At 40.0% G+C, this 26,986-nt stretch overlaps 4 protein-coding genes, 1 long non-coding RNA gene and 1 other non-coding gene across 6 annotated transcripts; 2 read left to right on the top strand and 4 right to left on the bottom strand.

The window, feature by feature from the left end:
* Positions 1–6,841: 6,841 nt before the first annotated feature.
* LOC112084185 (glutathione S-transferase T3-like) lies at positions 6,842–7,228 on the bottom strand. Its single transcript, XM_024153423.1, has one exon. It carries the CDS (start codon positions 7,226–7,228, stop codon positions 6,842–6,844), a length of 387 nt encoding a protein of 128 aa, XP_024009191.1.
* Positions 7,229–7,772: 544 nt separating this feature from the next.
* On the bottom strand, positions 7,773–8,614 carry LOC112084172. The gene is made up of 2 exons (XR_002898146.1): positions 8,437–8,614; positions 7,773–8,071 (listed from the first exon to the last, which is right to left on the bottom strand). It is a non-coding gene; the product is annotated as an uncharacterized LOC112084172 (long non-coding RNA).
* Positions 8,615–10,911: 2,297 nt separating this feature from the next.
* LOC112084183 lies at positions 10,912–13,145 on the top strand. Its single transcript, XM_024153422.1, has 5 exons — positions 10,912–11,672; positions 12,071–12,185; positions 12,299–12,649; positions 12,770–13,012; positions 13,068–13,145. The coding sequence occupies exons 1-5, from the start codon at positions 10,912–10,914 to the stop codon at positions 13,143–13,145; spliced, it is 1,548 nt and encodes a 515-aa protein (XP_024009190.1).
* Positions 13,146–14,882: 1,737 nt separating this feature from the next.
* Positions 14,883–16,087, bottom strand: LOC112084152 (probable cysteine protease RDL3). Its single transcript, XM_024153334.1, has 2 exons — positions 16,002–16,087; positions 14,883–15,475 (listed from the first exon to the last, which is right to left on the bottom strand). The coding sequence occupies exon 2, from the start codon at positions 15,472–15,474 to the stop codon at positions 15,019–15,021; it is 456 nt and encodes a 151-aa protein (XP_024009102.1). The 5' UTR covers position 15,475; positions 16,002–16,087; the 3' UTR covers positions 14,883–15,018.
* A 4,830-nt stretch (positions 16,088–20,917) lies between these two features.
* LOC112084237 lies at positions 20,918–21,024 on the bottom strand. Its single transcript, XR_002898194.1, has one exon. It is a non-coding gene; the product is annotated as a small nucleolar RNA R71 (small nucleolar RNA).
* A 3,902-nt stretch (positions 21,025–24,926) lies between these two features.
* LOC112084182 (uncharacterized protein K02A2.6-like) lies at positions 24,927–25,943 on the top strand. Its single transcript, XM_024153419.1, has 2 exons — positions 24,927–25,715; positions 25,797–25,943. The coding sequence occupies exons 1-2, from the start codon at positions 24,927–24,929 to the stop codon at positions 25,941–25,943; spliced, it is 936 nt and encodes a 311-aa protein (XP_024009187.1).
* Positions 25,944–26,986: the final 1,043 nt, after the last annotated feature.

The raw sequence follows: 26,986 nt of genomic DNA, 5'->3' as shown, positions 1-26,986 counted from the left end.
TTTTGAAAAGGAAATGCCTTTTAAAGAAAGAGAGACTAGATGACGAGATTATAACAAAATTTGAGATCTTTCTAAAGCAAACTGAGCTTTCTCTTGTGTTAAATCCTTCCGGGAACTTTTCTGGCAAATCGTAGGTCTCTGTCCTTGATGACTGAAAACTGCGTCGTTCCTCTTTCTCTCCAACGTTTTTGCACTAATCTGCATATAAGACAATAGAAAACAAGAGTGCATGTGGTTTGAAAGAGGATTGGTTAAGGTGGGGAACTAGCTAAAGATGAACTAGCCATTCAGGATCAACTGAGAGTGGTAAAAGGATAAAGGAGTCCTGAATGTATGATTCGTTTCCCTGGTCTAAAGCTTCAATGAGAAAGTTAAGTCCAGATTAAGTCCAAATAAAACAGAGCTAGTGTATCCCTTCATCTAAATCGAAATCATTCAAATTCCTCTGGGGTACTTCGTTTCAAATGTGCTTAGCTACCGCCTAGTCTAGTCCTAAATCATGAATGAGCATGTCACTAGGAACAGTCTAAAAGCACACAGTCAACTATCATTGATTCATGTTCACCATTCCCTTTTAAAACGTATTTTGTTTTGAAAACCGATTTTGAAAAACTTTAAGGAAAATGCAAAAAGTGTAGATAATGCAAGACTCATGAAAGAAAAGTGGTTAGAAAGGGATGAAATCCTCCCCCAGACTTAAATCACACTGTCCTCAGTGTGAAACAAGTCGAGACTGGATGAGAAAAATGCATAGATAATCGAATTGGTAAATCCAAAGAGAACTTACCTGGATCCGAGATGCTGGTGGAGATGAACCGGGTTCATTCGAGGAGGTTTGGGAAGGTGATAGGTGGTGATGAAGGTGGTGGAGGGTGATGAATGAGGTGGAGTGGGGATTGGTGAGGTGGAATGGGGTGAAGTGGGTGGTTTGGGGTCGGGTTTGATCTCAACGACCATTTGCCGCGGTCGGGAGCCACGCGACCGCGGTAAACAGGTACTTGGACGCGGTCAGGAGCCACGCGACCGTGGTAAACAGGTGCTTGGCCGCGGTCAGAAACACGCGACCGCGGTCGAAGAGGCGTTTCCCGCGGTCAGAACGTCTGCGACCGCGGGGCTTATTTCGCGGCCTCTTCCTGCTTCTCCTTGGTTCCTGCTGGGCCGAGCAGTCAGGGACCATCCTTCTTTTTGGTTTTTTCGGGTTTTTTTGATTTTTTTGGCTTTTTATCTTATAAGAAATACCTAAAACTAAGAAAAAGAAAAAGATCAATAGAAAAAGAAAGAAAAATCCTAAAGAAAACAATACCTAAATGGGTTGCCTCCCATTAAGCGCTTCTGTTTTAAGTCGTTTAGCTCGACTTTTGGTGTTGGACGTGGCTTAGTCCAATGAAGAAGAACTTGTCCTGAGACAAGTCTTTTCGACATCTCCTTGCTTTGCCTAGCAGGTTCTTCGTCACTCCAAAGTTCTTCTTCAAACTCTTCTGTTGCAGAACGTTTTCCTGCTTTGCTGTTGTATGGGACAGCTTCTGTGCAGACATCTTTGTCGATATTAGCAAATGAAATCCTCCGGTTTGGCCAGTCCATTATAGCTCTGGAAGTTGCTAGAAAAGACCATCCGAGAATCACTGGATATGTTGCATCTCTCGTCTCGACAATGTAGAAGTCGACAGGCACTATGCAATCTCCTATTCTCAAAGGAATTTCATGAGATATTCCTTGAGGTGTTGCATTGGAACCATCAGCTAGACTAATCTTTGCTCTAGTCCTGCGCAGGTGTTTAATACCAAGTCTCAAAGCAATTGCCTTGGACATCATGTTAAGACAAGCTCCAGAATCACATAGCACGTTTTTAAACATTTCTCCTCTAATAGAACAAGAGATAAGAAACTGACCTACACCTTCGATTTTGTGAAGTGTTCGAACAGGTTTACCTCTTCTTGCATGGTTGAACAAATCTTCTATCTCAGGGATTGATTCCTTGCTCTCACAGAAGTAGTGGCCTATCATGAAGTCCTTGCAAGCTCTGGCAAAGGTGATTCCTTCAGGCAAATTTCGAACTACATCATTGAATTCGTCGAGCTTCTCTTTGCTGATTTTGTTGGTGTAGTGGCTGCAGTCTTCGGGCTTTTTGAGGTGAATCGCATAGACAGCTGCTTCTGGTGTTGTCATGCATCGAGCTCTCAGAAAGTATCTATGGATCCTTTTTAGACTCCTTGCAGTACCTGAACAAGACTTGCAAACGACCAAGCTTCCAAATTTCATCAAAGCTTAGGTGAGCAGGGAATGACCTGACTACGTTGTTGAACTCCATTAGCTTCTCTCTACTGATGTTGTTTGTGATCCATTGAATTTCTCCTGAATTGTCCTCTGAGCAATATCCTGCGTTTGGATCTTCTACAAACAACCCATACTCTTCATCTTCAGAGTATTGCTCTTCATACTCATCTTCACAAGACAAAGCCATGTTGCAGGACCATGACTTGTCCTTGTCTTCAGATCTTTGGGTGCTGATGGAGCAAACCAGTTGTTGATGGAGTGGTTAGTCATCCCAGGAGGTGTATCAGACGTACAGATGCTTGTATGAGTCGAACGGGACTGTTTTGGAACGTTTTTCCGGTTGGCCTTGACTGCAGGTGACGCGACCGCGGGAAAACGACCATAGGCCACGGGTAGACCTAACACGATCGCGGGGAGGGGCTTCTTGGCCGCGGTCGGAGGTGACGCGACCGCGGGGAAGTGTCTCCGAGTTGATCTGCTGCTGTTGCTTGCTCCTTTGCTTCCTGGATCGTCTCCTGGGTCTTCTGGTTTGATGTACTTCCTCTCTGGACTTGAGTCTTTAGTTTTGGTTGCTGGAATCTGCTCTCCAAGTCCTTGTATGATCTCCTCAACCTTTTCTTCAACCTCATCAAGAGCATAGACTACTTTGTCCATGGTTGAGTCAAGCTCTTTGGTTTTGTCAATGACTTTGTAAACCTTCTCTGAAACTTCGACTGTGAAGTCATAAGACTCGTTCTTAGCTTCGTTTAGGGCTTTGTCCACATCATCAAGTTTGAAATCCAGGTCCATGACTTTTTTTTTGGTGTTGCGAAGCTCATAGGTGTGCTTTGCTTGCTCCTCCTCCATGCTGTTGAACTTGTTAGCGATCATGGCTGCGTCCTTGGTTGCTCTTTCTTCTATTGAATTGACTTGTGAGGCTAGGTTATCGATCTTCTCATTGAAAAGTTTTGATATCACGTCAATCTTTTCGTTTAGAGCGGCTGTAGCGGTTGCTCGAGCCTCTATGAACTGCCTGATCACACCTTCGAGCTGGCTCAATCGGTTGCTGAGCAGGACGTTCTCATCACGGTGGAGGACCTGGTGAGGTAGGCGATACATAGGATATCTAGGGTTTGCCATTGGAGGTACGTAGGGCTCGTTCTGGAACGTTCTGTAGTCTTCGGTTTGAATTTCTTCGTAGAGATCGTGTAAGTACTGCTTCTCTCTGCGTCTGGTGGCTTGAGGAGTGTTATAGAAACCTTCCTCATAGTGTGTATTTCGATTTATAGGATCCATATCTTCTGAAATGGAAACAAAATAACCGAAAAATGGAAATAAGCAGAAAAGGGGTTCTAGAGTCGATTTACCAACCTTTCTTGGGGTTTTGCGGAAAACAAAATGCGTGCCTTCCCTGGCAACGGCGCCAAAAACTTGATGTGGGTGTCGGTGTGGTGTTGAGGGTTGTCAATTTTTACCCTAAATGAAATCAATAGCCGCAAGTGCACAGCTGATCGATTGTAGTACTTAGGGATCGAATCCACAGGGAAGGAGGATCTTTCCTGCAAAAGCCTTCGAAAGAAATATAAAGTAAGGAAGTCTAGAACCAAACGGTTTTGTGGGGGTTTTGGTGGTGTGTTTAATATGTAAAAACGAATCTTAAAGAGAAGATACGGGAATTAAAATGACCTAATAACTAAACTTAACGAAAACAGGTAAAAACGGGAAAAACGGCTAATCTAATTGCTTAAATGAAAATCGACTAAAAAAGAATGAGAATATTGAACTAAAGCTTGAAATAAAAACGGTGTGAATCTATAAGAAAGAAAGCATTGGGCTTCAGGGAAGTTTTCTCAGGGGTACGAACGATTCAAAACATTGCTAGAGAGTAAAATTGATAAGATCTTAGCTTAAACTTTTCGAACTGGAGTCACGGACGTATGAATACGCCATTGTCGTGATCATAGACAACTATCTCTCTCAACCCTGACCAGTAGGTTTCCACTCTGGCCCAGGAAAAGAAGAGATGCATTATCTTTAAGACTCGTCAGCATTCACAAATCGTCCATAGGTAGGTTTCCACTCCTATGTTTGTTTTGCTCTCCAAAACTAGATCTGATGAACACTTTCGTGTCACCAAGCATCTGGATTAGATTGTAGTTCATGACGCTACTCTCATGCAGTAAAAACGAATTCAGAAGAAAAAGTTCTAAGATTCGGCTCAAAAGCTCATGGAATCCTCATCGAACATATAAACCCCCATCGAAAATTTCTTAATCCCAACAATAAACTACTCAGACATGATGAACGAAATCCAAAACATAGTATTAAAAAGTAGAATAGAAACCGAAATTGAAAAAGAAAGAACAAGGGTTCAAGAGACAAATCTCTCTCTCCCTAAAACCTAAAACTTAAAAAGTATTCTAAAGCAATAAGAACATATGAAGGCATCGTACGAATTAGGGTTCCTAAGACATGTATTTATTGTGCTCAAGACATCTCTAGGCGTCATTTAGGGTTTCCCCAAATGAAGGAATTATTTTAGGCTTCAGAAATGGGCCTTCGGACTCGGAGGTAGTTGGCCGCGGTCGGGATGGCTGTGACCGCGGGGAATGGGTTGCTGGCCGCGGTCGCGGTGCTTCTGACCGCAGGAAATGCTCTGTTGGCCGCGGGTGGAAACGCTCGCCGGTTGGTTTATGGGACATCTTGCTCTTCGCGTATCTTTGGATTGAACCGTTGGATTGCCAAGCTGTAAAGTGTGCTGGAAAGATGATACTTCCATCTTTAAGATCTCCAAATTTGAGCTGGATTAGACGGTGAGAAGGCCTTTAATCAGGGGTGAACTTCTGACGGTTTGACTTTGAGCTGAAATCTGGTTTTCTATCCATTTTGTTAAGCTTTTCCCTAAGTTACCTGAAAAGAGTCTTGGAACTACAAATACTAGATAAACGTAATAAAAGTACTTAAAAGCAATTAAAAGCATAGAAAAAGTATTTCAAAATGATCCATAAAAGTGGTCAAAATACGGTGTTATCAATTCTCAGGAAGAACAAATCGAGACCTAGGCAACAAGCGCTATCGAAATCCATTTATCTTCGAGAAGCCCTTGTTTATTATCCCGCTGAAACACATATCCATGGAATATGTCATATTCACAAGTGAATTTCTGCTTTCTTTTCCTTGTTGGTATCCAGATTCATCAAATTGAGTGTATAAGTGCATCCATCTCATTCGTCTTCGACTATCATATTGTGCAGTATGATACATGCTCTCATAATTTTCCTATTTTTTCTTTGTCCCATATAAGAGCTGGGGTTTTTACGATTGCAAATCGAGCTTGCAAAAGCACGCTCAACATCTTTTCTGGTGGATTCCTGACATGTTGCAAATAATGTTGCTTTCGGCCCCTGAGGAAGAGGAATAGATTTTATAAAAGTTTTCCATTTTGGATAAATACCGTCTGTGAGGTAGTACGCCATATGATATTTGTGTTTGTTGACCAAGTAATTCACTTTTGGAGCTCGTCCTTGTAATATATCATCAAAAAGGGGTGAACGATCAAGAACATTGATATCGTTTAAAGATCTTGTGACGCTACAGCCTCTAAGACGATTGTCGGTTTTCCTGAGCCACATGTATATTGCCTTTTCTAAGCGGTAGGACAATTTTTCAACTCCCAATGCATACAATCAATGCTTTCTATCATCCCGGGAAATCCCCGTATCTCTCCAATATTGACTAGTCGCTGAAGATCTTCTGGTGTCGGTCTTCTTAAGTACTCATCTCCAAACAAATGTATTACTCCTTCTACAAATTTCTCCAAGCATTTAATTGCAGTACTTTCACCAAATCGGAGGTATTCGCCAACCGCATCAGCCGCACAACCATATGCCATCATACGAATTGCTGCTGTACACTTTTGTAGTCCATATAAACTAATTCTTCCAACAGCATTTCTTTTGTTGAAAGTATGGAACATCTTGGAAGACTCGATCAACAATCTGCATGAACAAGGGCATGTTCATTCTAAAACGGCGTCGAAATATATGTGGAGGGTATGTAGCATCCTCACTAAAACAGTCGTTTCATAAGCGGTTGTGGCCTTCTCCATGCTGTCTTTCTATATATGCTCGTTTCTTCTTTTGCTTTCTTGCGGCTTGCCGATCCAGAACAGCATCGAACATATTGTCAAAATGTTGATCAAAAACTTCATCAAAATTTTCGTCAAGCGATCCATCATCAGAATTGTTGTTTGAAGAAGATGCCATACTTGTGAAGTTTGTATAAAAAAAAAAACAAAAGATGATTTGGAGTTTGATAGTTTGTTTTTAAAAAATAACGAAAAGATGATTTGATACATGATCTCCTCCAATTTCAGGATGTCTGCTAAAAGATTGTGCTGACCCCTCTTCAACCTTCCTTCTTTTCGAACTTGAACAACCTTTAACCTTAGAAGCCGAGCACCACTTCTGGTCATGCCTTAACTCACGCCATGCATGATCAAGTGTGAACTTCATGTTGTAATCGTTCATAAATATGTCATGCGCTGCTTTCATCACGTCATCCTCATTTTGGCCGCTTGCTTGATTCTTCAGAGCAGCCTCGTAGCATCCCACCTCTGCTTCACATGACTAAGCTCTCTGTTTTGCAATCCTACAAGCTGCGGACTAGCGTTGAAGTAATCTTGAATCCTCTTCCAAAAAGCACCAGCTTTTTGCTCATTCCCTGTCATCGGATCCTTGGAGGTGTTAAGCCAAGCGCTGATCAAAACCACATCCTCCTTCGGTGACCATTGCCTTCTTTCCCTGCGCTTCTTTGTATCTTTGGTGACCATTGGATCATCAGAAGTTTGGCTACTTAAGAGAGGCATTTCTGATGATCCAAGGTCTACACATGGCGAGAGACTCTCATTAACTAGTTCACTAGTTAAGAGGTTAACAAAGCCATGCGAGTTACTATAGGGATCTGTAGAATCCATTTCATAGTCTAGTGTTTAGTGTTTAGAAGTTTTAGTGGTTAGCAGAATAAGGAAAGAGTTTGTGTTTACATGAAAGAAGTTTTCATGAAAGAAGTTTTAGTGTTTAGCAAAATAAGGAAAGAGTTTAGTGTTTACATGAAAGAAGTTTCAGAACAAGGAAGTGTTTGTGTTTTTGATGAAGTGTTTTTACCGAGTCTGTGTATGTTTTAAATAGCAGAATGTGTATAGTGTTTTTTACCAAACAAGCATTCATGGCCAACAAGACCTTTACCTAACAAATCTACAAGCATTGATCATTTCTTAAATCTAACAAAGCTAACAAGACCTTTACCTAACAAAGCTAAAAGCAAACCCAAAGCATTTATCACAAAGGTAACCAGTATTTATCACAAATCCTATCTAACATAACCTAATCGACTACAAACTACAGTTGCAAACAGGAGTGAGGAAATGATTTACCTTGTGTCTTAGCTGAAAAGGATTAGGTTTGGGCTTGAAAGAGCAGCTGTAAAGAGGTCCTCCATTTAACCTCACATAAACGATGTCAAGTTAGAATAATCTAAATGAACCAAGCATTTATCACAACAATCTTGCCCTTTAACTCGTTCACCTAACAAACTACTAACAAGCATTTATCACAACCAAGTCTTTCGGCAATTAAACTGATAGTTAACCGATTACAAGTATAAGCAACATGACCTTTAACTCTTTCACCAACTAAACTAGTGAACAAAAACCAAACCGATTACAAGTATAAGCAGAAATAGGTCGATCCAAAACAAGAACAAACACCAAACCGATATTCAACATGCTCCATCTTAAACAAACTCATCTTCAACATGCCTGATCCAAAACAAGAACAAACACCAATCCGATTATTCACACTGATATATCACAGAAAATGAAGTTGAGAAAGAGACTGAAAACTGAACAAATTCGACAACAAAAACTAAGCAGTTGCGAGACAGTTTTAACTACAGAGGAACTCAGACAACCAAATTTGTTAACCAAATAAAGTCAATTCAAAAAAACCCTATACGGATACTCGAGGGTCCAATTTTCGGATATAAACCCTAAAGCACCAAGAATGCAAAATTCACAAAAGCAACTTGGAAATTTCAGATTTTAACCCAATGCTGATACTGGATTTATCTCCAATTCGCAATTTAAACTCGAAAATTCACAAAAAAACCCTAAAAACATATTACCTTCTATTAATGCTCCGACGATTTGGTGATCCATCACCGATCAATTTGCTCCTCCATCAGCGATGCTGCTCCATCGATTTCCTCCTCCATCACCGATCGATCAGCTGCTTCCACACCGCTCATTTATCGACTCTCCAAATCGTCGACCATTTTCATTTCCCTTTCATCGACTCTTCTACTTTCCTTTGACGAAGAATGGACCAAATTCACATACAAAGAGGTTGGGCTTTTTTCACAAATGGGCCATAGCCGATTTTAAGCTCAAAAACAAAAAAATACTCCACCAATGCAGGCATGACATGTTTTTAAATATTCTCATATTTGGGGTTTTCCACATCATCCTAACAACCCGGGTTGTTAAGGTTTTAAGCTTTTCTTAATTATTTTTATTAGCTACATTATCTTAGAACTTCTTAACATCTCTGTGATGGAGATGGTCTTATTTGCATACCCAAAACAAATAACCGAAACAACTAAGACCACCTCCATCCCTCATATCCATAGTGGTTCTTAGACATAAACTACCATTAAAAATAAAAATAAACAATTTAAGAACTGATTGCTAGAATCTTAATATAAAGATTTATCTTTAAAGAGTTTGAAAGACAGATGTCTGTTTTTTATTGGTTTGGAGAAAGAGTAAGACAGGTGTTTGATTTTTATTGGTTTGGGGAAGGAATCCTTAACTTTTTCTTATTCACAAATTTATTATTAAAAAATTTTAAAAACCCCATAAAGTATGAGGGATGGAGATGCTCTAAGAAACCAAATTTCATTATTAGTGGAAGTTAAAAAAGCTAAGAGACTGCATGGCAAATTGATCTTCAGAATTGTGAGGACTTTAAAATAAATTAAAATCTAATTTAACTATTTTTTCTCTTTTTTGCATATGGTTCAGCAGTTTTCAAAAAAAAATTATCAAATTTGACTTTTATTTTTTGAAAGTCACAATTATTTTTAAAGTAAAATTTTTTAAAACTAAAAACAAATTAAAATTTACAGCCAAAAGTGCTTTACAAACAATCTTTTAAAAGCATGAACATCGTGGGTTTCCACCGCGTCTCCTATTAATTAAAAATTTTTTTTAATACAAACGCGTCTCTCAAAATAGTTGAGACGTCGCTTAAAATAAAACCGTAAGAGACGGTATTGACAGACACGTGGACTTATGTGATTGGCAATTGAATTTGGTGGAAATTTTTTTTTCCTTTCCTTCCTCTTTTTCCCGACACAATTTTACTTCGTCTTCTCCGTCAAAAACGTCGAAGGCGACGACGACCTTTTGGTGGCGAATCTCTGCGGCATCGTCGACATCGTTGGGAGGCCAACAGCAGAGGATCGAGACGCCGACGTAAGCCATCTTCTCTTTCCCTTCTGTCCTCTGTTTTTTCCGTCAAAATCAATCGGTTCTGAATCAGTTGATTTTTGATCGGTTCGGGAATTCTATCTTCATCTGTTCGGGTTTTCGATTCTTTCTTCTTCTGAATTGTTTAGGGATCGAATCGGATGATTATTTGATTTATGGGTTTCAATCGGTTTGACTAATTTAGGGTTTTCGATTCTTTCTTCTTCTGAACTGTTTAGGCAATCAACTCTATGATTATTTGATGTGAGGTTATTTGACTCGTGGTTTTGATTAGTGGGTATGATATAGGGTTCTGATCGAGTGTATTGACTTCATATCTTATGAATTGAATTGTTTGTTGTATATATGATTTTCTTAATTCAATCGGTGATGTAGCAATATGGTTTTGTGTTTGTGTAAGTGTCAATAAGACAATGTTTGCTTGAGATTGAGATTGTTTGCTTTGATTCAGATTGTTTGTTTGTTGAGCTTCTCTGATTTTGTACATGCATCAATCGGTTGCATTTTTGGAACTAAATTTGGTATTTGGTTTTCTTTCAATGCAGCTTAAGGCTATACATCTAAATAGGCGAGACAGGTGAAACTGGTGGAGCATTAAAGCAGAAGACAGAAGTAATTCCTGGTAAGCAACCTTCAAACCCTTATTAATAGGCTTTAGCATAAAAATGTAGCTTTGTAGTTGGTAATGTAATAAAGGTTTGTTCATTTTAGGGAGATTTGTAGTTGGTAATGGTATTAATGGCTGGGTTTAGATAGGTTTGAATGCTTCTGTTTAGAGACCTTTATGTCTCGTCCATGTTAGTTGGAGTTCAATGCTTCTTCTTGTTTGCTTTTAAGGTTAAGAGACCTTTATGTCTCATCGATGTTAGTTGGAGTTCAATGCTTCAACTTGATTGCTTTTAAGGTTAAGAGAACTTTATGTCTTTGTTGTTTGCTTTGAATGCCTTCTTTCCATTTTAGTTTTTAACAGCTCTTTGCTCCTCTTTAAAACCCGATCCTTCTTCTGATTTATTTCATGTCCCAAAAAACCCTGCATCTCTTTCATTCCTTCTTTTCTACCTTTCTTCAAAACCTTTTCATTCCTTCACTTCCATTCCCTTTTAATGGATATGTCTTCGGCATATCCATATGCTCAACCCACTAACTTTGTTGACTTGTTGAATAGTCAACAAGACACTCCCCTTATTGATTCCTTTGCTTCACTCGAGCCATTTCCAAGCTTCAGCACGCAGACTACACCTCAAGAGCGAAAGGAGAGAGCTGCTTGGCACCCAAGCGACGATGTCTTACTGATCAGTTCCTGGTTAAATACCAGTAAAGATTCAGTAGTTGGCAACGAGCAGAAGAGTGGTGCTTTCTGGCAGAGGGTAGCGGACTCTTATGCTGGAAGTCCAAATGCAGAGGGTCGTGTACCGAGAACGGCAAGCCAGTGCAAGCATAGGTGGCACAAGATCAATGATCTTGTGTGTAAGTTCTCCGGTGCATATGACTCTGCAATAAGGGAGAAGACCAGCGGCATGAACGAGAACGACGTCCTGAAGCTTGCTCACCAGATTTTCTTCACTAACCACAAGAAGAAATTTAACCTTGAATACGCCTGGAAGGAACTGCGGAATGACCAAAAGTGGTGTGATCTTTCCAACACAAAAGGTAATGAAGCGAGCAAAAAGAGAAGAACCAATGTGATGGAGACTGAAGAGATGGAGACTGTCGAAAATGATGGTTCATGCTCTCGTCCTATTGGTGTGAAGGCTGCAAAAGCCAAAGGAAAAAAAACTACTACTGAAGGAAACCATGTGGCTCAAACTATTGCAGACTTTCAAAAGGTGTTGGACGTTTTTGCATCAGAAGTCAGCACAAAACAACAACGGTTTATCACAAGTTGTGTTTAGTCGGCACAAAACAACAACACGATTTTTTATGATTGTAAAATATGGTGCATTTTGAGACCACAAGAATTCTGCTTTATTTTGCATGCACAAAATGCAAAGTGGACTCTTGTATATATAATTTCTACACCATTTGGTGATACCTCAACACAACACAACGCTTTCCTTTCTCAATTATTTTTGTCAATCAAGCAATTCTCTTTTTCTCTTTCAAGCATTCCTCTTGTACTTCTTCTTTTTCTTTCTAAACGATATCCACTTAAACAAAAAAAAAGCAATGGCTTCATCTTCGAATCATAATGGTGATAAATCAGTTGATGAATATCTTGATCAGCAAGGTGATCACTTATTTGATCAATTTTTTAATCACACTTTTCAGAATCTGTTCGTTGACTACGGACATCAGCAAGAGGCAACCAATTCAAGGAAAAAAAGAGATTTCATTGAAAGAAACCGGGAAGAAGGCCATATACGTTTATGGAATGCTTACTTCAGTGAGAATGCTACATTTCCGGATTATCTATTCCGACGCCGATTTAGGATGAATAAGTCATTGTTCATGAAGATTGGTGATTGACTAACTAATGAAGTTCGATACTTTCGACAGAAGAAATACGCTCTCGGAAGGCCTGGTCTCTCCGGACTTCAGATATGTACATCAGCAATCCGTCTTTTGGCATACGGAACTGCGGCTGATTCAGTAGATGAATACCTCCGCATTGGTGCTACTTCTGCTCGGAACTGTTTGGAAAATTTTGTCGAAGCAATCATAAACTTATTTGGTGATGAATACTTGAGAAGACCCACACCAGAGGATCTTCAACGGTTACTTGATTATGGAGAGTACCGCGGATTTCCCGGAATGGTAGGAAGCATCGACTGTATGCACTGGGAGTGGAAGAATTGCCCTACCGCGTGGAAGGGGCAATATTCACGTGGTTCAGACAAACCCACAATCGTTTTAGAGTCTGTAGCATCATATGACCTGTGGATATGACATGCGTTTTTTGGACCTCCAGGTACCTTAAACGATATCAATGTCCTTGATCGCTCACATGTGTTTGATGATATAATTCAGGGAAAACCTCCACAAGTGAATTTTTCTATAAACGGAAGGGAGTATGATTTGGCATACTATCTGACAGATGGTATTTATCCGAAATGGGCGACAGTTATCCAATCTATTCCAATTCCACAAGACCCGAAAGCATGTTTATTTGCAGAAAAACAGGAAGCTGCTCGAAAAGATGTCGAACGTGCTTTTGGTGTCTTGCAATCTCGGTTTGCCATTATCAAAAAACCCGCTCTGTTTTGGGATAAGGCAAAAATATGAAAGATTATGAGAGCTTGTATCATACTCTACAACATGATCGTAGAAGATGAAAGAGATGGATACGCACTCTCAACTGTTTCAGAATTCCAGCACGGAGAAGGAAGCGAAAGTGCAACTGTGATCTCGCATATGAAACAGATACTTCAAATCTTGAGAATAGTATGTTTGCTAGAACAAAACTTCGTGATAGACGACAACATGAGAAACTGAAAGCCAATTTAATGGAGAATATCTGGCAAAAATTTGGACATTACTAAAATGCCAACTCAAGTTTGTATCAAAATTTATGTTTTATTTCTTTTTATGTTCTTGTCTTAATCTTTGTAATGAAATAATTATCTTCTTATGAGTAAAATGTTCTTTTTTTAAACAACCCCAAAGGGTCTCTACAATGTTCAATCAAAATACATGGGTCTCTTATATGGGTATTCAGCTAAACTATATTATTAAAATACTACTTAAGAGACTCTAATGAGTCTCTGCAATGTTCATGGTCTAAGTCTCAATAAATCTTTTGGTTTGCCTTCAATTAAGTCTAAAGTAAATGCACTACATAGCCCTGTTCCTGTTCATAATTTGCAGAACCGATAAATAACCTATTTGGACACTGTGCACATTTCCAATATGGCACCTTTACCCCTATCACCCTATGGAAGACTAATCGAGCATGCATAATATGGCGAAGATATTTTGTCGGTGGAAATATATTATTTTAATATATGATAGAGTGATAATCAAATAAATTTTCAAAATTCAAAATAAAATTATGTTGAGGTTCCGATACATACATGATTATTGGGATATTCACAATATTAAACGATTCTTGGTTATATCGTTTAGGGTATGTTCCTTCTTAGACTCCGTTAAATAACATATTAGAGATATATTTAAATGTTAATACCATCCAACAAATATTTTAACATATCCATATAATATATAGCTGGATGATATATGATGGTTATCTTTGAATCCGAAAGCTGCACCCACTTCAAATTATCTTTGAATTTTGAATTAAGTTTTTAAAATGAGTGTTAGATTGCTAATATATTTTATAGAGGATTACAATTTATTTACTATACCATATAAATGTTTTGATATATCTCTAATATTCTACTTAATATGTTAACTATATTATTACATAAAATAGATTTAAATTAATATTCAATAAGCCAAATATAGCAACTGAAATTAAGCACTCTTACAAATTATATAGTTTTATAATATGTTATGTAATTGTATAACTTATATGTTAACATGTATGAGATTATAAGAACGCGATAAAGAATTATTTAGACTGCTAAAGTTTATTGTAGCTGTATAACATATATGTTAACGTGTTCTGATATAATCAGTTAATGAACCAAATATAGCAATTCAGATGTGTCAAATAATGTAGAAATCTTTTTTATTTTTATTTTTAAGAATACAGAAACTTATCATGCTAATAAAATATGTAATTTGATAAAAGGTTATGTAATTATATAACTCATATGTTAAGTAAAGAAGAACGATGAGAGAAAAATTTCATTAAAAAAAAACTCGTTACAAAAGAAAAAAGGGGTAAAAAGTAATAATACTCTCGAAAGTGTAGGACCAATGTCATACCAATTCACTATTTTTGATTTTTTTGTCAATTTTGAACAGTATTAGGATTTTCTAGCAAATTAACTTTTAAGTCTATCTCAAAACAAGGTCAAACCAATTAACTGAAAAGCAAATAAAAACATCCAATTTAAACAACTGTATCCTGCTTCACCACTTTCACATCCTTCGTTCATCGGTCTGTGCAGTAAAAGAGTTTTCTTCCGACAAAGATAACAATTCTCCAGTTCTGACTGGTTTATTGCTTCCACCGCAACAACCATCGCAAACGCCCAACAACCTCCTATTTATCAACGGACAATCTCACACAGCTGAAATCGCAATCAAAAATCAAAATAATGCTAAGAAATTTGAAAATCATAACATCAGTCAAATTGATTTTGGTTTTTGACTCATGGAAGAGCTGCTCCTTCTTTCCTCCCGTTGACTTCATCAGGCAAAATATCTCCTTCCTCGTACTGACACCTCTCTCCTTCACCTGATGATACGCTTGATCTTTCCATCTTCTCCCCACAGTAAATAGCTTGAAACTCATCATTTGTCAGGTCCGCAAACATATTCAACCCGAGTTTGTAAGTCTTGTCCGGAACTGAATTGTGTTCTTGGATGTACTTGAAGTTGTCTTTGAAGACCTTGAATCGTCTCTCTTTCTCTCCAAGACCATTATAATTCTTCCCATTCTCCACAAGCCATTGCTCGTACATCGGCCACACCTCATCGGCTACTCCCACTGGGTCTGCAACCCTCGGTTCTTGCTCAGCGTTAGTCCCATTCATGCTTCCTATCGAAGCCTCGGGACTCTCATCCTGGATCACACGGTTGGTTGCTGGTGCTCTCCTTGGTAGCATCCTGATCAAGAAAACAGACGGTTAGATTATTCCACATCTAGACAAAACATATGAATTCCAAATATTACAAATTGAGCTATTCCCGTTGTTCTCTAAGTACTACATTTTCCTTTCATTCCCCTTCCTATTCTCTTTTTAAATTTCCCTTTTTTTATATATAATTTTTTAATATATGTAAAATCCAAGAATTAACCATATAAATCCGACAATTTTTTTTTTAATCCGAGAAATACTTTACGACTCGCATGTTCACCGATTCCTTATCCCCACAACGTGCCCATAGCACCAATCTTACTTATCTCATTTCAAAATTGCATAACAACAACAATTTATCATGGTCTTTCGATAATATCCTATTTCGTTTTCATTTCATATATGTGGACAAATATCTATACCACAAGCCGCATAACTCAAACAAAGATCATAGTTTATATATTATATATACTTCACGATTCGATATTAAACTTAGACTCAACGTTAGACGAGAGGTTATAAAACATTACGGGAAAACACGACTCGTTCCTCACCTCTGCCTTAGATTCGATGAAACTCGGCAACGAAGAATGATGATATACGCTACTCCCAACACTCACACCGTCACGATCTACTGCATGAAGTTAAGGTTTTAGACGGTTACTTGTAACGCAAGCAAGCGGAGAGTCGGAAACATACGACGACGAATGTGAACGGAAGGATGTGGAGACGGCGGCGGCGGCGGTTACCTCACGGTGGTGGCGAGCGAGTGACTGTGAGGAGCAAGGCGGCGGTGAGGATCGTGACGCACACGCACACAGACGACGACGACGAACGAACGAACGAACGATGAAGAGGAAGACGACGTCGAAGGACGAGAGATGGCGGTGTAGAAACAGAGATACGACGAGGCGATGGCGGCTAGACGGGGGAGATGCATACACAATATACGTATATATAGAAGACGAAACGTTTGGGCTTTTGGGCTTAAGAAATTTCTGGCCCATTTTCTTTAAATCAGGATATTAGAGTACGCTCATTGGTTTAGACTAGAGCATGATTAATGGAAGAACCCTTAGTTAATTTATAATGTTGGATTAAGCTATACTATCAACTAAGCATTTGATAATCAATGACAAGCTAGTGATACTTTTTTAAGTATATAATATATATATATATATTTTGTAGAATACCCCAATAGATAGATATACCGATTCCCCAAGCAATGAACATACAAAAGCTAGCTAGCACTCTTTTGGTTCAAGGGAACATTGAGACAAACCGCTGCAATAGTCGAAGGAGAAAATATTGTTCGTAGATTGATTTTCTCAGGAACATACTTATTGCTTGATCTTGCTACAAGTTCCAAACTGCCACATACGCAATTCTCACCAAAATCCTTTTTTAAAGCATAAATTGTTTGCAAGAGTATCAAAAGGAAAGGTTGTAACTGAGTGAGACCTGCTCCTCAACGTGTTTGGGAGGAATCAGTGGCATTGTAGAGGAGGTACCGATTATTGGTGTTTCCCTGCCCGGATTTGCTAGCATTCTCATAAGATTGTATACATAAGTCCATATGTAAATGGCTCCAACCTAATAATATACATGACAAAAACGTTTTGGACTTCTATTAGCATTGGAAGAAGAAGACGAAGAAAAAGAAAAAGAAGAAGAAGAAGAAGAAGAAAAAGAAAAAGAAGAAGAAGAAGAAGAAGAAGCAATTAACAAAATGGCTCTGACATACCGCTATTAAGAGTGCAATACTACCTAAACCATATTTCTCACAAGTCTCAGGATCTCCAAAAGGACTTCCCTTCTCATTGCAGAAACGAGCCAATGATGAATGTGAGCAGAACTGGTATCGACGAGGTTATGAAAAGATCCAAAAGCTTCATCTTACTGTTGAGTAATGCAATTTTAGTTTCAAACCAAACCAGTTGGAATCCAAAGAAATTGTTAGAACAGTAAAAGCAGAAAGTATTGTTAAGCTATGTTGTTTAGAGTCTAAGTAAGGTTAGTGGGCATAGTTGAAGTTAGGTGAATGTCAGAGAATAGTTTTTGTCTTTTGTATGTATAAGTCAATGAGAAAACAATGTAAGAGACGATGATCATTTGAAATGAAGTATGAGTTTTTGAATTCATATTATCTCTAAAACATCGATCTCTTTATATGAAAACTATGTCAAGATACAAGCTACAAATTCTCTGTTTCTGAGCATCTCAACATGGTATCAGAGCTCATGATGATTCATGGAGACTCTTTGAACAAGACGAAGATTGCGGATCAAGAAGGTCCGACAATGCAGAAAACAAAAGTCAGAGAAACCTGTGGGAAAGGTTCAAGAAACTGACATGAACAAGATGGTGATTGAAGAAGAAGAAAATAATGCAGGCGTGATGAAAAGGAGGAGAATCACATGTTCACTGCAAGACAAGAAGAAGAAGAATCAAGTAAAGAAAATACTTGGCTCGTAGAAATTGGATGTACAAATCACATGACACCAAATAGGAACATGTTTGTCAAAATCAACACAAACATTAAAGTTCCTATTGGAAATGGAGCTGTGGTAATGGCAGAAGGAAAAGGAGACATCGAGGTGACAACCAAGCAGGGAAAGAGAATCATAAAAGATGTTTTTTAGTACCCAAACTTAGAAAGAATCTTCTAAATGTTCTGCAGATGATCACAAATGGATACAAAGTCATCTTTCAAGGAAGCAACTGCACCATTCACGACAGATCTGGGAGGAAAATAGGTGAAGTTCCTATGGTGAAAAAGATTTTTCACATCATGGCACTCAAATGAAGAACCTGCAATGGTGGCTACAGAAAGAAGAGCTGTGGCACAAAAGACTCGGACACACAGGATATACAGACCTGAAGATTATGCAGTCAAAAGGTATAGTCACCGGCTTACCTAAATTCAAAATAACTCAAGATTGATGTGAAAGTTGGATTCCCAGAAAACACAGCCGAGATTCATTTCCAAAAGAATCTGATTCAAGAGCAACTCAGAAGTTAGAGCTAATTCACAGTGACTTGTGTGGACCGATGTAAAACACCTCTTTCAGTGGTAGCAGGTATGTGCTCACTTTCATTGATGATGCTACTAGAATGGTGTGGGTTTACTTCTTAAAGGCTAAGTCTAACGTCTTCAAAACCTTTAAGAGATTCAAAAATCTGGTGGAGAATCAAGCTAACTGCAAAATCAAGACACTCAGAACCGACAGAGGCTCAGAGTACATGTCCGGTGAATTCACAAAGTTTCTTGAAGAAAATGGTGTTGAAAGGCAATTGACTGCTGCTTATTCACCACAGCAGAATGGAGTTTTGGAAAGAAGGAACAGAAGTTTGATAGAGATGGCTAGAACAATGGTTGATATATCATGGTTTTTATGGTTTTAAACCATGGTATAGGTCTTATTTATAGAGTCTTTTTAGTGTCTTTCGAGTCTTTTGGAGTCTTTACAGGTCTTAGGTACGTTTGAAGCTTAATTGGAGATTTTGGAGCACTTTGGAGCTAAACTAGGATCAAATTCATCAAGGATGGATTTTTAGTGTCGCTCGACACCATGGAGAGTGACACTTGTCAAAGAAATAAGGAAAAGGCGAATTTTGTTTCCTATTTGAAGAAGGAGTTGGGCCTAAACGTTTCCAAGGAAGCCCAAAACGTGTTTTAGAGATATATATAGGATTTTTATTCCCTTTTTATCGATACCTTAGATTTTTGAGAGAGAGATACTTTGAGTTTTCGGCTTTAGCGATTTTTGAGAGCTTGGGGAGACAAGTCTGAAACTCTGTTCGTTTAAAGAGAAGATTTTGAACCTTTTTATCTATTTTGATTTAATCTATTGCCTTCTATTCATCATGTTTGTTGTTCCAATAATCATGTCTGAGTAGATCACCTGTTAGGTTTAGGGTTAATTAGGGTTTTCTTTGAATGATTGATTAACTTGCTAATTAGGGTTCATATCTATTAGTTCTTCATCTTAGATTGTTCTTAATGCTAATTCTAGATTGATCACCTAGAACTTAGATCTTAGGTTGCTTAATTGACACGGAAGTGTAATTGAATAACTGGAAAGAACCTAGGGTGAGCAAAGTAGCTATTCGCAAAGGAATTTGGTTTAGATGCTTTGTGAACATATCGAACTTGTGCATTAAATCTGGTTTACATCTGTAGGATTTGCAAAGGAATTTGGAATTCTAAGATTTTAACTTAGATAATTCTCACAACGGAAGTTGGTTAATTATAAATCTGTGTTTCGAGTTCAAGAACCGTGCTTAAAACTGAATCCTGATTAGTTAAGTTGACCTGCATTCATTGATCTCCTAAAAAACGCCCTAGACCTAATCTTTATCAAATCGAACTTACAAATCGTTTTTATTGCTGCTTAATTTACTTCTGTCACATTGCCATTTAGTTTCAATATTTCTGCTTAGCGTAACTCAAACTCTATAAAGTTTATTGAGTGATCTCTTGTCTCTGTGGTTCGACCCCTACATACTACAACTGCACATCTGTGCTCTTGCAGAGTAGCTTAGGGATTAAACTTTGAGCAGATCAATTTATGGCGCTGTTGTCGGGGACTTGATTTCGCCATTAAACCTAGTTTTTGAGTTTCGACTAAGTTTTTCTTCTTAGTGTCGAGCGACACCAAGTGGTCACGCGACACCTTTCGCTTTTATAACCTAATTTGCTTATTTCGTTTTCTCTCTTTGTTTTTGGTGCTTCAGGTTTATGCATACTCGTGGAACCAGAAGCAACAAGGATATCCCGCTAGTAAATTTGAGCAACGAGGAGCTAGCTGAGTTAGAGCGAACGAACAGGAAAGCAAAAGATCCGGCAATGATGGAAAACGCCAACGGACTTGTTCGTGATGATGCTGGAGTCTGGAGAGACCAAGAGGGTCAAATGTGCAATGCGAGAGGCCAAAGGGTTGATGGAGATGGCAACATCATTCCACCAGCACCTTTACCAGTGGATGTTGTTGACCAGAATCCATCACCTGCACCGCGTGGTAATGTTGTGATCGTTCCACATCAGAGGAACGTTCCAGAGGAGCGGAATGTGAGGGAACCTGCACCTGCAGCTGGTCGTGGACGAACAATCAGAGATTACAACAGGCCTGAGCAGTTCTATGCAAATCGTTCTGCGATTCGCGCCCCTGCGTTTCAAAGGAACGATTTTGAGTTGAAGCCTGTGTACTACACTCTTGTGGGACAGCATCCTTTTCATGGTCACTCTCATGAGCACCCTATGGACCACATCGAGAGGTTTGAGGACTTGGTCACCAGCATCAAATACAATGGAGTGTCCAATGATTTCCTCCTCTGCAAGCTGTTTCCTTATTCTCTTGCTAGAGAAGCAGCTAACTGGTTGAAGCAGTTGGAGCCAGGATCACTCACTACTTGGGAAGAGACCAGGAATGCTTTCCTGCACAACTTCTTCGATGATGCTCGGTCTGAGGAATTGAGAACGAAAATTTCGACATTCTCTCAAGAACCAACTGAAGCGTTCAAAGCTTCTTGGGTGCGATTCAAGTCGTACCAGCGAGACTGCCCCCATCATGGCTTCAGCGATGTGCAGTTACTGGGTATCTTCTTTAGAGGTATTGACTGGAGGTATCAGATGGCACTTGATGCAGCAAGCAATGGAAACTTCAACACCAGATACCCAGAAGAAGCTGTTGAGCTCATCGAAAACTTGGCATCTAGCAATAGCACCAAGAATGCCGATCTTGAGCGGAAGAGGCAAGCTGGGAGCATGGATAGATCGCAGATTGCTGAGGTGAAAGCTAAGCTTGACTCTGTGCACAGTCTTTTAGTGGGTAAGAAGTCTGTCAGATTCGCACAGGAAGTGGAGAGTTTCGAACCTGAGGATGAAGTTGAGGTGGAAGATGTCAACTTTGTTAGTGGATCAGGGTTTCAGGGTCAGAGGTTTGGTAATCAGCAAGGTAACAGAAACTACAATGGAAACAATCAGAGGAGTACCTTCAACAGTAATCAGAATTTCTCTGGTTACACGCCTAAGCCTCAGTACCAGAAGCCTTATTCCAACAACAGTTTTTCCAGAAACTACAGCACTCCTTCAACTCAACCTCAAACTCCTGACAATGAGATGAAGTCTATGCTGGAACAAATTCTGGAAGGTCAGCAGAAGCTCACTGTGGACTTCAATGGAAAGATGGATGCCCTCTACCTTGATCTGAATGGGAAAATCGAAGCTTTGAACACTCATGTCAAGCATCTCGACACACAAGTTGCTCAAACTGCAGGTTCTGTTAAAAGGCAAGAAGGTTTTCTTCCTGGGAAGACTGACACCAATCCAAGGCATCACTGCAGTGCTATCACGTTGAGGAGTGGTAAAAATCTGAGTTCTGAGCCCAAGAAGACGCCTCCTGCACCTGAGGTCGTGGATTTGGAATACCCTGAAGAAGTTCCTGAGATTGTAGAGCCGGTGTCAAGCGACACCACAACCAGTGTCGCGCGTCACCAACCACAGGGCGAAGCTGTTGGTGCTCCAAATTCGAAATTTGCTGAGGAGAAAGTCTACAAACCTAAGGTTCCTTACCCAAGGAGCCCTAGGAAGTCCAAGCAAGAGCTCGATGATGCACGGTGCAAAGCTTTGATGGAAAAGCTTGTGATTGAGATACCTTTGGTTGATGCTGTAAAAATCACTCCTGTTATCAGACGTTATGTGAAGCGAATGGTGACCAATAATCTCAGCCATGAACAAGGAGTGATGATGATATTTGAGCAAGTCAGTGCAGTGATTCAGAACCGAATTCCAGAGAAGCTATCTGATCCAAGAAGCTTTGTCTTGGATTGCTCTATCTTCACAGAGAGATTCAAGAGATCGCTGTGTGATCTGGGTTCAAGTGTTAACCTCATGCCTTATTCAGTAGCTGTCAATCCCGCCATGACTGATTTCAAGCCAACAAGGATATCTCTTATCCTAGCTGATCGATCGACAAGGACACCTGAAGGAGTGTTAGAAGATGTTCCAATCAAGATTGGCGACTGCATGATACCGACTGACTTTGTGGTTTTGGAGTATGGAGAGGAGCCTAAGGATCCTCTTATCCTTGGGAGACCTTTTCTAGCTACAGCAAGTGCTATCATCGATGTCAGGAAAGGCAGAATCGCTCTGAATGTTGGAGATCTGGTGATGAACTTTAACATGGACAAGCTGATGAAGAAGCCCACCATCGATGGTCAGACCTTCTACGTCGACACTCTCAAGGAATTTGCAGAGGAGATCTTCCATGAGATGCTACCTACAGATCCACTGGAGAGAGCTCTGACCACGTCTGCAACCGAAGCTGAACACTTGGACGAAATTTCAGCATCTTACCTGAAGATGTTGAATTCCAGCGAGCATGTGATGCAGCTGGCAGCACAGATAGAACAGCTCGAGACTCCTGCAAAGGTAAAGCAATTATCCGACTGGAGTGAAGAGAAAGTGCCCAAGATTGAGTTCAAACAGCTACCTGCAGGACTAAGGTATGCATTTCTAGGCTCCAATTCCACTTATCCAGTCATTATTAACTCTTCTTTGAACAATGCGGAGGTTACCTTACTACTGAGCAAGCTGCGCAAGCATCGCAAAGCTTTTGGCTATTCTCTTGATGATATTTCAGGTATCTCACCAGATCTGTGCATGCATCGAATTCACCTGGAGGATGAGTCGAAGTCATCGATCGAACACCAGCGCAGGTTGAAGCCTAATCTGAAAGACGTCGTCAAGAAGGAGATCATGAAGCTGTTGGAAGCTGGGATCATCTATCCAATTTCAGGTAGTGCTTGGGTCAGTCCTGTGCACGTGGTTCCTAAGAAAGGAGGAGTTACAGTTGTGAAGAATGACAAAGATGAGTTGATTCCAACGCGCACAGTGACTGGACACAGGATGTGTATCGATTATAGGAAGCTGAATGCAGCGACCAGGAAAGATCACTTTCCATTGCCCTTTATCGATCAGATGCTGGAGAGACTTGCAAGTCATCCCTACTACTGCTTCCTCGATGGGTACTCATGATTTTTCCAGATCCCCATCCACCCAGATGATCAGGAAAAGACCACCTTTACATGTCCATACGGTATTTTTGCATATCGTAGAATGCCCTTTGGACTTTGTAATGCTCCTGCGATTTTTCAGCGATGTATGATGTCCATCTTCACTGACATGATTGAGGATCTTTTAAAGACTGTCTGGATAATCTCTGCAAGGTTCTAGCTCGCTGTGAAGAGAAGCACTTGGTCCTTAACTGGGAAAAGTGTCATTTTATGGTCAGGGATGGGATTGTGCTTGGGCACAAGGTTTCTGCAGCTGGTATCGAAGTGGATCGTGCGAAGATTGACGTCATGATGAGTTTGCCACCACCTGATTCTGCGAAATCGGTTAGAAGCTTTTGGGTCATGCAGGATTTTATCGTCGCTTTATCAAAGACTTCAGCAAGATTGCACGTCCTCTTACTGTTTTGCCATGCAAGGAGGCCAAGTTTGAGTTTACAGACGAATGTCTTGCCGCGTTCGAACAGATCAAACACGCTTTGATAAGCGCCCCTATTATGCAGCCTCCTGACTGGAATTTGCCTTTTGAGGTGATGTGTGATGCCAGTGATTTTGCTGTTGGTGCTGTTCTAGGACAGAAGAAGGACAAGAAGCTTCATGCAGTCTACTATGCCAGTCGAACTCTGGATGATGCTCAAAGGAACTATGCTACTACTTAGAAGGAGCTGTTGGCTGTGGTCTTTGCTTTTGAGAAATTTCGACCCTACCTTGTGGGATCGAAGGTTATTGTGCACACAGATCATTCCACACTCAAATACCTGATGCAGAAGAAGGATGCAAAGCCAAGGTTACTGTGATGGCTGTTACTTCTTCAGGAGTTTGATATTGAGGTCAAAGACAAGAAGGGTGTTGAGAATGGTGTTGCAGATCACCTCTCACGCATCAGGGTTGAAGAGGACGTACCCATAGACGATTTTCTGCCAGATGAGAATGTATAATATGTGGAGACTGGGTTTACGAGCAGATTTGACGAAGAATTGCAGGCTTTTCGTATTGGAGATACGTTAGTGTCGAGCGACACCACCACTAGTGTCACGCGACACCTTGCGCAGCAGAACACAGAGACTTCTCAAATTCGAAGCAGACTTCCTGAGATCAGTTTAGCTGCTGTCTCTGCCACCCAACGTCCTTGATATGCTGATATTGCCAATTATCTCGCTGCAGAGGCTGAACCTGAGAACTTTAAAGGGTACGCGAAGAAGAAGTTCCTGAGAGAGCTGAGGAGATATCACTGGGATGAGCCATATCTGTACAAGCACTGTTCTGATGGGATTTACAGAAGATGCATTGCAGAGTCAGAAGTTCCATAGGTGCTGTTTCATTGTCATGGATCTTAATATGCTGGACACTTTGCGACCTTCAAAACAGTGTCTAAGGTACTTCAAGCAAGCTTTTGGTGGCCTACAATGTTTCGCGACACGCATACTTTTATCTCGCAGTGTGATGCTTGTCAGAGGAGAGGGAAGATCAGTAAGCGACATGAGATGCCACATAACTTCATACTTGAGGTTGAAGTATTCGATTGCTGGGGCATCGATTTCATGGGTCCTTTTCCCTCTTCTTATGGGAATAAGTACATCCTGGTTGCTGTTGATTATGTTTCTAAGTGGGTCGAAGCCATTGCCAGCCCCACCAACGATTCTTCAGTGGTTCTTAAGATGTTCAAAACCATCATCTTCCCTCGATTTGGAGTACCTCGAATTGTAATAAGTGATGGTGGTTCTCACTTTATTAACAAGGTTTTCAAAAAACTCCTAAGGAAGCATGGAGTTCATCACCGAGTTGCAACTCCTTATCACCCTCAGACGAGTGGACAGGTCAAAGTGTCGAATCGACAGATCAAGGAGATCTTGGAGAAGACGGTGGGTAAAACTCGAAAGGACTGGGCTGCGAAGTTGGACGATGCACTCTGGGCGTACAGGACAGCGTTCAAAACACCTCTAGACACCACACCTTTCCACCTGCTCTATGGAAAGCCCTGTCACCTTCCAGTGGAGATCGAACACAAGGCAGCTTGGGCAATAAAGATGATGAATTTCGACATCAAGTCTGCTGCAGAAAGGAGACTGATACAGCTGAATGAGTTGGACGAAATCAGGCACCATGCCTATGAGAATTCGAAGCTGTACAAAGAGAGGACCAAGGCGTATCACGATTCCAAAATCCTCTCCAGGCGATTCGAACCGAATGACCAGGTACTTCAATATAACTCTTGCCTGCAATTGTTTCCTGGTAAACTTCGTTCTTGATGGTCAGGTCCTTTCATAATCAAAGAGGTTCGCCCCTATGGTGCCATCGTCCTCCTCACACCAGATGGCAGCAGGGAGTTCACAGTGAATGGACAAAGGGTGAAGCACTACTGGGCCAAAGCTGAGATTCCAGATGGACATATCGTTCCTCTGGACGGTGCACCTCTTGCCTGAATCACCATCAAGTCAAGCTAATGACTTTAAACAAGCGCTTGGTGGAAGGCAATCCACTGGTGAGTCTGTACATAAGTCTTTTTGTTTCAGTTGATTTTCGTTTTTATTTTTTTGTGTCTCAGGTGAAACAGAGGCTGGTGTCGAGCGACACCACTTTCGGTGTGCTTGTCACTTGCTTCTGTGAAAAGAAACAAAAAAAAACTTGATATGCTCAAAGTTTAATCCCTAAGCTACTCTGCAAGAGCACAGATGTGCAGTTGTAGTATGTAGGGGTCGAACCACAGAGACGAGAGATTCGCTCAATAAACCTAAAAGACTTGAATTACGCTAAGCAGATTAATGAAAAGAAAACAGGATGCAATAAAACGATGCAGTAAAAACGTTTGTAAGATTCAGATGGATGGAGATTAGGTTTAGGGCGTTTCTCAGGATATCAATGAATGCAGATTAATCGATTAATCAGGGTTCAGGTTTAAGCATGGTTCTTGAACTCGAATCACAAAATTAAAATTAACCAACTTCCGTTGTGAGAATTATCTAAGTTAAAATCATAGAATTCCAAATTCCTTTGCAAACCCTAAAGATTTAAACCAGCTTTAATGCTCAAGTTCGATATGTTCACAAAGTATCTAAACCAAATTCCTTTGCGAATAGCTACTTTGCTCACCCTAGGTTCTTTCCAGTTATTCAATTACACTTCCGTGTCAATCAATTAACCTAAGATCTAAATTCTAGGTGGCCAGTCCATAATTAGCTTTAAGAACAACCTATGGTGAAGAACTAACAAATATGAACCCTAATTAACAAATCAATCTAACATCCAATGAAATCCTTTATGAGAATCCTAAACCTAACAAGCAAACTACTCATACATGGAGATTGAAACAATAAAAATGAATGAATAGATTGCAGAAAACAGTAAATAGATAAATAAATAGGGGTTCAAAATCTTCTCTCTCTCGAACAGAGTTTCAGACTTGTCTCCTCAAAAGCTCTCAAAAACAACCTTTCACTGGAAACATGGACGCCTCTAGTCAACTGGT

Source organism: Eutrema salsugineum, unplaced genomic scaffold, assembly GCF_000478725.1.
Source record: "Eutrema salsugineum unplaced genomic scaffold, Eutsalg1_0 scaffold_5, whole genome shotgun sequence".
In the NCBI taxonomy this organism is placed as follows: Eukaryota; Viridiplantae; Streptophyta; class Magnoliopsida; order Brassicales; family Brassicaceae; genus Eutrema; species Eutrema salsugineum.
Note: the sequence above shows the minus strand (reverse complement) of the source record. Positions and strands in the feature narration are given on the sequence as shown.

What these genes read in the sequence shown, in the direction of transcription:
- LOC112084152 (XM_024153334.1), bottom strand. Translation starts at nt 15,474, where the DNA reads ATGCTACCAAGGAGAGCACCAGCAACCAACCGTGTGATCCAGGATGAG.
- LOC112084182 (XM_024153419.1), top strand. Translation starts at nt 24,927, where the DNA reads ATGTTTCGCGACACGCATACTTTTATCTCGCAGTGTGATGCTTGTCAG. An exon ending in GATTCGAACCGAATGACCAG is followed by an intron (nt 25,716 to 25,796) that starts GTACTTCAATAT and finishes ATAATCAAAGAG; the next exon opens with GTTCGCCCCTATGGTGCCAT.
- LOC112084185 (XM_024153423.1), bottom strand. Translation starts at nt 7,228, where the DNA reads ATGGATTCTACAGATCCCTATAGTAACTCGCATGGCTTTGTTAACCTC.
- LOC112084183 (XM_024153422.1), top strand. Translation starts at nt 10,912, where the DNA reads ATGTCTTCGGCATATCCATATGCTCAACCCACTAACTTTGTTGACTTG. An exon ending in TTTATGGAATGCTTACTTCA is followed by an intron (nt 12,186 to 12,298) that starts GTGAGAATGCTA and finishes TACTTTCGACAG; the next exon opens with AAGAAATACGCTCTCGGAAG. An exon ending in CCGCTCTGTTTTGGGATAAG is followed by an intron (nt 13,013 to 13,067) that starts GCAAAAATATGA and finishes ACATGATCGTAG; the next exon opens with AAGATGAAAGAGATGGATAC.